Raw genomic sequence first — 13,153 nt, 5'->3', positions numbered from 1 at the left:
CTGAGCCCTCTCCCCGGCTTCCATCTCTCCTCTTCTGGAAGTGATTCTGCCTCTCAGACTGCCCTCTCCTGACAGTGTTCACCCACACCCCTCACTCGCCGCTCAAAGGTGACCATGTCCCACGGACTCTCCTCTCTGTACGTGGCGGGGCCCCTCGGGGAGAGCTCATCCCCCCTCACGGCTCTAGCAGTCTCCCCAGGACTTTCAAAGTGCTCTTGAGCAGCTTATCCCAGCCCATGTGTGGCAGCTGCTTCACTTAAATGTCCTTCAGGCACCGGAAACTCAAGTCCAAAGCGAACCTCATTATCTTTCTTCCTCAGCCTGCTCCTTCCCCCGTGTGGTGTCATCTTCCCCCTAACCCAGGGCCACCCTCCTGCTCCCTGACCCTTGCCTTCATGTTCATTATTCGCCAAGTTTTGTTACCTTTGTCAATGAAATGTCTGAAATATCTCCAAATCCATTCCCAATGTGCTGTTTCCACCCCTACTTTCCTAATTCTGGTCCTCACACCTTGTGCTTCAACTCTTACAACAACCATTGAACGGCTCCCAGTCTCCTATAAAAGCTGCCTCAAATACTGTTGAGGTAGAGTTCCAAATACAGATATTGTCACCCTCCCACTTAATTTCTTGATGACATCTGATTATACCAAATTTAAATTCCTTTGCTTCGCATAGAAGGCTCTTTTCATGGCCCCACCTTAATGTTCTTTCATTCTGCCCCTCCCCTTTCCCATTTAGCCTGTGTGATCGCTGAGTTACCTCCTGCCATGCCACACAGATGAAATCACACTTGTCACTCAAGGCCCAGCTTAAATGTCACCTCTTAGGTGGGGTCGAATCTTCTACAACTCCGCTCAGCAGATTTAGGGAACTGTGTCCTGTGGGCTCTCATCACCCCTTTGCTGATACTACTCATACTTGTCCCACTATCTGAATTTCCCCGTCACCCCACCCTCCCCGCTGGGAACGCATGTACAGACTCGTACCCATCTTTATTCCCCGAGCTCCGAGCAAGGTGCCTGAACTGAACCGAGACCATAAAGAGCTCTCCAGCTTTTTGCATTTTTTTTTTAGCTTTTAAGCGAATGATTCTAATTAATTGATTCAGATCCCTTCACCTCCATGGATTACAGACTAGTTAAAGCAAATTACACGGCAAGCATATACTTTTCTTTTGTCAGAAATAGAAATCTGTACCTCCTTAAACTATGGTCACTGGACTAGATTTCCCCAATAATTATTTCATGGCTTTTGACCTTTTCAGTACATTGTTACTATGTTCTTTACGCCCTAGTTTAGGTTTCTCCTGAAAATAACTTATCCTTGAGAGACAGATATTTTAGAGAAATGATTCATTTAAAACTTGCATTTTTGTAGATATCCTCAAGGAATGACTGTGATGGTGTCTGTGTGTATAGACACATACCAGCATAAACACATTTGATAAGGAACTGTTCAGCAGCAGGCCAATTCAACAATTCACTTAGTGAGTAGTATCACCTTTCATGTTCAATTTAAGCCAGTTCTGGCTGGCAACTAGCAGGCTCACTAACAACAGAAAAATATATCTCAGAAGAAATCAGAGGGCCAACTTAAAAGAGTTTGGTGGATGGATGCTTGGCCACAGATGCAACAGTGTAGACGGGGCAGAATCAAGTCAGAACTGAGAAGTGCGTCAGTCTGATTCCCGCTCCCATGGCTCACCGTGGGGACTGAGCATGCACAGCAGTTTCTGCTGAAAAGTCAAACTGACATTTTAAAATCCCAGGAGTCACAGACCCACTGTAGGAGTTGACAGTGGAAACGTGGGCTGGTCAAGGAATGTAGCTGAGGGGTGAAAAGTTGCTTGAACCGTATTTGCAAGGCCGTCCTCTATATCCTGCTTTATTTATATATACACAGGACACTTCTGTTCCCTAAGAATATTTACCAAATGTTAGGCTAAAATGCAGCCAACACTTGAGAATGTTTATTTTGAAACAGTGGTGGATAGATACAAACTCACAACTACTTTCAAAAAAGTCCTATTTTTTTCCCTCTTCAAGGTGGTATGTCACTGAGTGTGGAGGGAGGAGAGTTAGAAGACCCAGTCCTGCCTGAGTGACGGCTACAAAGCAGGCGGGAGCCTGGGTTCCTAAGGCTAAGATGTCTGGCGACTGTGGCTCGCTCTCTGTCTAGTGCAGAAAGGGTGGCTGAACTGGGGCTGAGAGGAAATGCCTTGTTTTTTCGCACTGACACCCAAGAAGGACTCTGTGAGGTGTGTGGGGCAGAACTCGGCTAGGGCTGCCTCTGCTGCACATGCCCTCCCTCTCCCTCCCTCCCTCCTTCCTTCCTTCCTTCCTGCTGGGGCCACTCCAGGCGGGACCCCTGGAATTTGGTGCATCTCAAATTTTCATGAACCCACAAATCCTATCCTTGCTGCTTATAAGGTCTCAGCTATAAATATTTTCCTAAGCTCTAGCAGTAATTAGACAAGCTACTTGGAAAGAGAGAGCATGATACATCAGTTAAAAACATATGCAAAACCAAAGCTCATTAGAGAAAGATAATATTCATGCAGATTTTACAAACCGTGTCTTTAGGGTGGCCCAATAAGTAGAAATATGGGGACCCATGCTTGTCACTTTTCATGCACATGGAGAGACTGGAAGGTACCATTCCTAAAGGAAGGGGAGGAACAGCCTAGGACCAATCATTAGAATTAACAGAACCAGTGACACAGATAAAGTATTACTGTTAGAATCAAGATTGCTTAGTACGTTTAGAGCAGCTGAATAACAATTATCTAGGCAGTAAGAATAAAGACTTTGAGCAAAGCTGACCCTGTGGAGCATGCAGCAAGTGAAATTAGTGAGACTGAGCTACGTGTGTATTCTGAAAGCAGATTTTTTTCCTCCAAAATTTTGAGGGCATCCTGAGGCGCTTTTAAGGAGTCAGAAACATTAAAAAAAAAAACATTGAAATAGTAACATTAGAATTACTGCAGACTTTTCCCATAACAATAGTGTTTTAGTGAGATCAGTTGTCATTTGAGAATCAGTCACAGTAATCATTTCCAAATTTTGAAAAATTCTCAAAGACATGGTGTGCCCATGTTTCTATTTCTGTTTTCTCTAATAATCTCATAAATTCTTAAAGTTCTCTTCACCTCTGACAATGTGCTTACTTATATTCAAAGTTCACAGTTGACTTGCTGGCTGTAATTGTTTTCTGGAAGAAAAAAATAAAGCTGGAAAGAATGCAGCCAGTTTCTGCCTGTGCTATGCTGCTGCACTCACCTGCCTGTCCCAGGGCTGTGCTCTCAAACCGGCCTGAGCTGCTGTCTCTGGTCTGTGTCTATTTCAGCTCATGGGCTACAGTCCTTCACCTACATGAAGACAGGGACTAGAAATTCTGGACTATCTAAGGCAATGATCTCCATGAGACAGGCCCCAGGAGATGTGGTAACTGCTCCCAGCCACGCCCAATGCTGCGTTCTCCCAGCTCCACACAGTGTGAGCTGGAGGGGCTATGAAGTTACTGTTATCAGAAGAAGTCAATCCACGCACCTCAGGCACTCTGAGGCCTGACCACTCTCTGCCACGATGCACAGATAATCTCCCCATCTCACTGCCTAACTTGCTCTCCCCATGCTGCTGCGTACCCATGGCTTCAATGTGCAGGATGGAACAGTTCTTGGCATGGCTTTCCCACTATGCTCCCTGGGGTGATTTCAGAGGTCAATGTGTGTCAGAGGGGAGGGAGACTGAAGAGTGAGGACCAACAACTGGAGGTTAAACGGAAAGTCGAGCCTCTCTGCAGAAAGGAACTCACGCTTAACAAGGAGTGTCAAAAGTGGAAATTCAATTTCAGGATTTATTAATTGAGTTTACCATTTAGCCCTGCCAAGATGCAAGTAATTTTGCACAAAAACCATCAAGCGGCTTTAGTGTCACACAGAGAAGGCTCTCATTTGGTTCTAAACGTGGCCTTTACTGGGCTTGAAAGATACATGTGTTAGGAAACCTCGTGCCAGAGGTCAAATAAAAGAGCCCAGAACATGGTGAAGAAAACTGCTGTGAAAGCTGTGGCAGAAACTATGGTGAAATGTGAAAAACAGAGAGTGCCATGCTGTGCTGGGCAGACTTACTGCCCACGTGTGATGAGTGAGTGTGTTCAATCCTAGAACCCAGGGTCCTGATGAAGCCAAGGTCACTATGTGATGGAGAGCAAATGCTAAAACCATAGGCTGTTCTCAAAGCACATGTCTGAGCCACGTTGTAGTTAACAGCTGTTTAGTCCAGGCTAACCCTTGTTGTTCTATTAAAATTTTTTTGAACCCAAACAGCACATTCAAGAATGTGTGATTCTCAATGTTTACAGATTTTGCTACAATTAGAGCATATAATTCAAGCCTGGAGTGAGGCATTATATAATTTCATCTTTGGTCCTGACTGAGGGAGTTCAGTTAAAAAGAAACACTGGCAGGTCTCTGTCAGAACAGGACATCAGGGTAACCCTATCTCTGAGCAAGGCTGTAGGCAGAGTTCCCCCATAATGAAAATCTGGCCTTATGGAGTCACTATTTCTTCCACTAGAAACGAGGGGTTTTGAGTACTTTAGTTTAAAACGAATGCTGGTGAGATACTGGACTAGAGATCACAGTGTTAGGACAGTAGGCACAGGCATCTCTGAAGGGCTGCTTTGGAGACTTGACATTTGCTGGTCATGGCAGGTGCCTGGACCTACCCAAGAATCTGTCTCACAGTATTAAACTCCACTTTGAGCACCTGGGTAGCTGGGTTTTGTCAGAAAACTCCTTCACTGGGATCAAAACCTTTTCAGTATCACCTCTATTTTGAGATGAGAAAATCCGACAGTGGGGAGAACAGCTTTGGCATTTAGCACTAGCTTCATAATGGGTGTAGCTGTGGGTCAGAAGCTTATCTTGACTCAAGACTGTCCTGCTACGAGCCAGGGATCAGACTGTCCTCAATGAGGGGGTGGGAGCAGAGCTTGGACTGTCAAAAAGGCCTGAGATGGAAAGAAAATCTAGTCTCCTTTCTTTAATTTTAATGGTGGCAAGTCTGATGGGGAGCTACTTAGGTTTGCTGGTCAGAGGTGGAGCTGGGTTGAGGGGTGAGGCTTACACAGCGGAAGGCCGACAAGACGTAAAGAGGATAGCAAGCAGCAGACGCGACCCTTGGGTGGCCGGCACAAGACAGTAGAGGAGATACACCCAGCGGTCCCCAGGGTGTGCAATTTCCTGGGATGGCACTTTAAAAATAAATCCACCCAGTCCTCTGTGTGTACGTATCTGTGCAGATTTAAACCCGGGATGTAAGTTTTCTTTTCTCTTAACTTGATCCTTGATCTCCACTCCTCCCCTGTCCCTAAGTCAAAAATACTCTTGAATTTGCGACTTCTTAGAGGTCCGTTCCAATACTCTTACAGCATTCAGCAGTGCGTTCTCTATGAAGGCTGCCTTCTCCCTGGACGTCTGTCTGTGGAAGCAGCCCTCTCTTGAGAGAGTTCAGATTCACATTAGGGAAAGCCAGAGAAATTCTTCCCAGAGCCTAAAAAAATGACTTTCCAAGTGTGAGTTACTGGAGGAGCTGGAATACTTAGGTTTTCCAAGATACACGTTGGAGCCCTCCTCCGTGGGGTTTGGGAAAAAATAGCTATTCACTCACTCATGTCCTCCAACAACTTAGGTGTTTCAGGAATTGAAGGAGGTGGGTCCTCAAGAGCTAAATTGGTTCTTCTTGGTTGATTTCTTGGTTACTTCGTGGTCTAATATATTCTTTCAACGTCTTAAATATCCAAATAAGTGAAGACTCAGGGAAGTGGGTCACTTACTATATCCTTAAAGAGAATAGTGCATGTTGGAAAGAGTATCTAAAAACAAGGGGTATCATCATAGCCCACAGATTCCAATAAAACCATGTGAACAAATGGGGTTTCACCCTCATCCTCAAAACACTTTAAAATAATAAATGAGGTTTTGGCTGAGTAGTGGGGAAAAGAATTTGAGGAAGGAATTTCAGGAAGCCCCTGCATTTGACTCCATGAAACAGGAACTTATTGGAAGTGTTATGGTTAGAGAACTCCCGGGGGTTCCCTAAATGCTGCAGAGAGCAGTCTGGAGCCTGGTAGCCCAGAGAGAATGCTGTTCTTTGTGTGATGCAGCCTGACAGCCTGTCCTGTTCCCTGGGTCTGGCTCAGCAGAGATATACTGGAGTGATCTGTGAAACTGCTCATGGAAAAGGAGATACTCAACCATGAACATCAGAAGCTGAAATTAAATTTTAGAGTTTATTATTGAAGCAAGCCACCTTCTGCCCTATTAAAAATCCAGGTGAAATAATGGAAAGGCTACGAAACCACTTAAAGCTCCCATAAATGTGGTCTCTGAGGAAGACGCAAAGGCAACAGAGACTTTTTCATGTCCTTTACGGTGGGCGCAGAGCTGCGCACCATGGACGACTCAGGATGTGAGGTTACAGTAGTCAGGCTCTCAGCAGCTGAGAGCCGCAGGAGGGGAGGAATAAAATGATTAGCGAATCTGCTTGACAGAGTTTTAGTCCCTAACTTGGAATTTAGAATAATCCAGACAAGGTTTAAGCAGAAATTTACCCATACTCAGCGAGTCCTTTCTTCAGAACAAGTACGAATTACTACTATAAATATTACAAAGGAAGTGCTTAACAAATCAAAGAAGCCAAGTGCTTTTCAAGGATCCTTAACATTCTAGAAGTACTTACTAAATTCCACGAATAATTAGTACAACCCATTAAAATTTTTTAACTAGAGGAGATCCTTTGAGACCCTTTAATCAGTCACTACGCTGTTAGAATCCATTGTTACACATATCCTCATTCTTAGATTGTCAGCTCACTGAGGGCCAGGACTTCATCTTACTTTCAGAGCCTGCAAAGTGCCTTGCACATAGTAGGTGCTCAGAAAATCCTGGTTTATTTGAGGAAACAGGAATGATATTAATGATATTAATTACAGGATTTGCCTCCCATAGAATATTTGGTAGAAGTATACTGTCTGGTGTTGATCTTTGTATGATCAGAGGTAGGAAAGACTTGAACAAATAATTGTAAACAAGACTGTTTAAGGGTAGGCTTATAATGTCCACAGGCCAATGCATATTCTTAAAAGAAGAATAAACTAATAAATATTGTTTATTGCCATGTAAGTAGAGGCCAATACTGCTTAATCTGGTGCGCTGATATTCCTGTAAATCATTTTTATTTACTGATTAAAGGAAGACTTTTAACTAAACAACTATTTAGCCCATTCATTTCTTCAGCTATAGTCTAAATACAGTATGGCTCAAACAGATTTTTTTCTCTACTTGCTTAATGTAGTTTTATTCTACTTATAAAACATAAGCAATTTCATTTATCAAAGGTCTGTCATAGTCAAAACCTATCAAAGACACCTGCATTCCAAGGCAGGGAGCTAATTTGCAAAATGTAGTCCTATGCAGCTTTAGAAGCACAATGCAGGCTTTCTTTTCCCTGAACTTTTCCTATTTAATTCGAACAGCAACAACCAGCATTAAGGAGGGCAGTCCTTTTGATGCATCATCTTTGGATTCTTTCCTTGGTACGGGGGAGTCAAGTTTCCCTCCTGCCAGTTGTTGAGATGTGTGTGTCAGGGGAGGAGGAACCCAAGCTCTCACTGAGTTGATAATCAACAAATTCTTATCCTGAGGACTAGAGTGCAGTTGAAGTGCGTATCTCCTGAGCTGCTCTTTCAAGGACTTAACTATGAAAGCAACGTCTCTTTCGAAGCCCTTATCATCTTCCCACTCTCCTCACAGCTGCTCAACCACCTCTGTGAGCAGCCACCACGTTCCTCCTCCGTGGCTGTGCTTGCTGATTTATGCCTCTGAACTCGCTGAGGTGTCGTCTGCCGATTAGTCCCGCGGTAATTATGGATGGCGTATTTGCAGCATATTTATTCCTTCCCTCAGCTCACTTGGCTTCACACTGACTCTGTTTAGTCAACAATCTGACAGATTTTACCCCGGGTGTTTTCTTCTTTCGGTTGTACCTGCGTTTATCTCTCTGTCACAGATCACCTTAAGGACTGAGAGCAAGAGTTTTATATTTCTCTTGACTGGGAGAGATCAGCTTTCCCTGACATGTCCAAAAGTCCAGATAAGGGCCTTGCCTCAGAGCTGCTCTGGATTCTGAACTCTGCAGGCCTCAGAGGCGGGCTGGTGCTCATCAGTTAAACCCCCCAGACACTCTTGTTCTCCTCGGCTTCAGAGTTCCCTCCTGCCCCAGCTGGGTTAAGCCTGAACAGTTCCCTAACAGGTAAGGTCTCCTATGGATTCTGGTAATTCCCTCTAGTAACCTTTTAAGGCTGGATTTTCTGGCAAACTTGGGATCTTAAAGGACAAACAAAGGAAACAAAACAGGATTAAACTCATAATTGACAAAAAACAGTTTTCCTGTCATTAGGGTACATTTGGATAAAGGGGATTATACTCTTGGTTATATCCACTAGTAACAAGCTATCAAGCATTTTCTTCTGTTGTTCTTGTTGCTGGTATTTTGCTTTGTTACTGACGCCCCTTGCCAGTCTTATTAAAATATACTCTAGGTAAAAAAAATCTGTTTCATGAGAGTCTATGTACCTGATGCTGGTTCCTTAGCTGTGAGTGTTCTTCATACACTGGGGGCACCTGTGTAGTCTGTGAATGTGGCACCGGCTTGCTCCTAGTGCAGGATCAAGTTCACAGAGCAGGCTCGTGACAGGTACCCTTAGCAAGGCCTGCTTGTAAGGCTGCCCCTTGTCTGGCATCTGGGGACGCGACTGGTAATTCACTCCCTAGACTAATACAAACCTTTCCTAAGTGATAAGGATATCTCACTGTATCTCAATTATCTGAACGAACGTGGTTAATGTTGCTTTCCTCCTAGGGGCTGGGAATTTTGGTAGTGCCAGGCAGAGGGTGCCTGCATAACCAGCCCCCAGGAAAACCCTGAGGTGCCTGATCTCTAATGAACTCTCAGGGGAAGCAACATCCTCCCACAGGTGTTGCTGCATCTTTGTTGCTGCAGGGAGAATGCTCTCTGGGCGACCCCTCAGGGGAGGCAGAGAAAGCAAAAGGAAGACTGCACCTTTGTTTTTTCCTCATGATCCCGCTGGCTTTCCTTATCACATGGCTGTCGTAAATCTGAGCTGTGAGCACAGCTATATTCTGGGCCCCAGGAGTCTTAGAAGCAAATCTCTCAATGCATGGTGGTCTTGCGGACCCCTGAAACAGCCCTCTCATTAGTCGCTGTGAGATTCCAGAAATATCATTTAATGACATTATCCTCAAAAATGCTGATCTGATCCCTATCCTTCTTGGTTTCTCTTGCATAATTTCAGCTTAGACTGTCCTGAAGAGCTAATTCTTTTACTTAGACCATTCTTTTACTTCCCTAAGGGAGATAGCTTTACTCCATAAAATTTGTTCTTTTGTCACTTAATCTCTAAAATTATTTTACAGTCAAAATCCATGTCAAATCTAACATCAAAAGTGCTGACAAGCTCTAACATGACCAGCGTATATGATTCAATGCTACAGTTTAAAAGAATATATTTAGAAGAAACACTGCCACACTGCTAGAGTTAACCATCTAGACGAGGAGTCCCTCAAAAGTGTGCCCAGATATTTAACAAACTCTGTGTTGGTTAATTTTAGAATTTAACCTTAACCAGATATTTTCAGACGACATGAAGAATTAATGGGATCATGTTTGACGTGATCTTGAATTTTTGAGTTTTGAAAAATATGTTTTTATTTTTTTTTTCGCTCTGAGGCGGTTTGTGCTCCTGCATCATAGTCTGAGCTATGTCACGTTATGCTGGTGGGCAGACTGTTCCACCCAGAGCAGCAGCTGGCGTGGTGGATGCTGAGAGAAGGGACCAGATAGTGATTCTACAAAAAGAATAGAAAGTTCAGGATGGCCATGTTGTTCAGATTAACCTTTTAAAGACTAATCTGTTAGAATGATAAGAACAACAGTGTAACTCTATGAGGATCTCTTGGTGTAGATAACAGGTCTTGCCATGGTGTGAAATACACCTTTAAAACGAGCTCTTTTTCAGAAATGATAGAATCTCACGGATCAATTTCACATTACTGAAACCTCTCATGCTCTAGGCTGCAAAACATTATTCTGTTTCAAAAGTTCAGATTCTTTACAAAGAGGAAGAGCTGCGTGCTGAGGGGTCAGGCTGCAGCTCCTCCTTGAGGAACTCTGGTCAGAAATCTCAGGTGTGAGGCCTCTGCACACGGTACCCTGTGAGCAAGGGAAACGAAGCGGAGAGGAAAAGAAAAAGGAATCAAGATGGCGGAGCAGTAGCACCATGAACTCGCCTCTCCTTGCAACTGCAACAAAACCACAACAGACTTCTGAACAGCCATCGAGAAAAAAGACTGGAGTCTAGCAAAAAGGATCTGCTTCAACTGGAAACATTGAGACAGAACCACAACAGTATGGTAAGAGGAGTGTGTTCACGATATAGTTGGACCCCACATTCTCTGGGTGGGCAACCCACAAGCTAAAGAACAATGAAGTCACAGAGGCGCTCCCACGGGCGTGAAGAGTTCTGAGCCCCACATCAGGCTCCCCAGACCAGGGTTCCGGCAGTGGGAGAAGGAGACCCCAGGACATCTGGTTTTGAAGGCCAGTGGGGCTTAACTCCAGGAGCCCTACAGGACTGGGGGAGACAAGAGACTTAACTCTCTTGAGAGGTGCGCATGGGATCTCGAGTGCACCAGGTCCAGGGGCAGAGACAGTGATTGCATAGGAGCCTGGGCGAGACCAGCCTGCTGGTTTTGGAAGTTCTCCTGGGGAGTTAGGGGGCTGCTGCTGCTCACCCAGGGGACACAGAAGCTGGAGATGGACATTCTGGGAGTGTTCATCTACTTGAGCTTCCCTGGAGGCTGACATTCGATTGGATTAATAACACCAAGACCCAGCCCCACCCAACAGCCTGTATGCTTAGGGGCTGGGAACCCTCAGGCCAAACAACATACTGGGTGGAAACACAGCCTCACCCATCAGCAACACTTCCTGAGCCGAAAAATGCCTCTAGGTAGGGCCCTACCCACCAGAGGTCCAGGACAAGCCTCACCCAGTAGTGGGCAGACACCAACCCCTCCTGCCAGGAAACCTACAAAAGCCTCTACCCAGCCTCATCCACCAGGGGGCAGATACCAGAAATAAGAAAACAACAGTCCCAAGCCTGGGGAAGGGATCCACAAACACAGGCGAGACTCTACACTGGGACCAGCCCGACCCTGCCCCTTGGGTGACAAGAGAGGAGGGTACAGTCGGGACACACAGGACGTCTCCCACAGAGGGCCACTTCTCCAAGGCCGAGGACTGTAACTAGCCCATCTAAAAACACAAAGAGAAAGACAGACAAAACAAGTCGGCAGAGGAATGTCCTCCAGGAAAAGATTCTTAACAAAGGGATTAATGCCAGTGCCATTTAACAGGCTCAGGCCTGTGCTTATTGCTAATTAATAATTAAAAATATTTTATTAGATCCAAGTATTAAGGATGGGAAGCTGAGATGAAATACTTCCTCGGGCATAAGAGCCAGCCCTACAGAAACTTCTAACGCTTTCCTACTCTTACTGTGAGGGCCTGCCAGCCCTTCCTGTAGGCTTTGGGTTGTTCAAGACCCTGGAAACATATGGTATTTGAGGGCCTCTGAATTCAGATATTTCAACTAAATGCCGGATTATATCTGCCCTGCTAAATAAAGGAAATGTTCAGTCAGTTAGGTAACTTAGGCAGAAAGCGTAGTTTTGAGAGGAAAAAGCACTATTTAGATTTTGGGGAGGTGGAGAATGGAGGGGTGAAAATGAGTTAATTTTATCTACATCAACAATTTGAGCTGCTTATTCAGATCAGCAGTTAGATTCTATTTCCCTAATCTCGACAAGTATTACCTGTGCTACTCTTTACTGATGTCTGTCTGTCTGTGTCTGTCCCTCCGATACTCCCAGAGATTAAAGACCAGCTCAGGTTTCTTTGCTTTTCATGTAATGACCGCACAGCAGTTTCTGATATACTAGAGAAATGATGTCAGCAGTCCCTTAAGGGCGCTATTTCAAAACAAGAGCACTAAAGACTTCTAAAGGCAAATCTATGACTTCAAATGTACTTTGAAGCCTTCCTCAAAAGCATCTAGATACACAACATGAGATTTTTGGAATATCCCTAAATGCCAAGGAAGTGCAACCACTGCATGGACTGAAGTTTGTATTTTAATCTTCACACCTGGAGGGCCTGGTCTTGTTTGTCCCCTGGCCCCAGTTACATGCCCCACTGGATAGTCTGATGCATCAGCCACCTTAGGAAATTACTGATATGTTACTGTGGACTCAAATGAACAGAGGACTATCAGTCAAATGACAAAAGTCAAATGTATACACATGGCTCGATCTCCCAGCACACTCAGAGATGCCCTGAAAGGTCCTATATTTGCAATTTTCAACATTACTGAAATAAGGGAACAAAAGAAAACTCACACACATATCTACACTTGTGCTTAAATATACATACGTGTATGTAGAAGTCTTTTGACCACTAAATATACATTTCTGTAGAATTAGAGAACTGATGTAGCTTTATAAATAAGCACAGGCATGTACAGTGCACAGAAGAAACAGAAAAGGGGGAATCAAAACGTGAAACGTACCGTACTCTGGGACCTGACCCGTCCCGCGCTTCAGCAACAGCCTCACTCTCCTTCCTCCCGATTTGATGAGCTCTATCGCTCTGGCGTGTGTCATGTCTCTTGTGCTCTCCCCATTGATTTCAATGATCTGATCTCCTACCTGTAATTAAAGAAATGTCAAATCAGGCAAAGATGGTTTTACTCAAGTAGTATTTCCAACAGACTAGAGAAGCATCCATAGACGACCAGGTTCCAGATAGCATCTGAACACTTTGGCTGCAGTCTGCTCCTTTTTAGAAAAGGCTAATCCCCTGGCTGCATCCTGAATCTGACCATCACACTTTATCTTTATAGAAATTCAAATATTGGACCATGGAGGTTGTGATGATATGTCACTTATATTTAGCCAGCATGGCAGAGGCTACAGCTAAACTATTTAGAGGATTTTCTTTTAAAAATTA

General features: G+C 44.4%; 1 protein-coding gene across 7 annotated transcripts in view; it reads right to left on the bottom strand.

The window, feature by feature from the left end:
* The window catches only part of MAGI2 (membrane associated guanylate kinase, WW and PDZ domain containing 2), a 1,118,509-nt gene that overhangs the window by 36,479 nt on the left and 1,068,877 nt on the right, over positions 1-13,153 (bottom strand). For 6 of the 7 annotated variants that reach the window (XM_074367572.1, XM_074367574.1, XM_074367573.1 and 3 more), the window contains one exon: positions 12,714-12,852. In XM_074367572.1, the coding sequence (XP_074223673.1) occupies positions 12,714-12,852 (139 nt within the window). Of the gene's footprint in view, positions 1-2,522; positions 2,663-12,713; positions 12,853-13,153 lie in introns of those variants that run through there. The other variant, XM_045510466.2, reaches the window with a different exon arrangement.

This window comes from Camelus bactrianus, chromosome 7 (assembly GCF_048773025.1).
Source record: "Camelus bactrianus isolate YW-2024 breed Bactrian camel chromosome 7, ASM4877302v1, whole genome shotgun sequence".
NCBI classification, from domain to species: domain Eukaryota; kingdom Metazoa; phylum Chordata; class Mammalia; order Artiodactyla; family Camelidae; genus Camelus; species Camelus bactrianus.
This window is presented reverse-complemented; position numbering and strand designations above follow the sequence as displayed.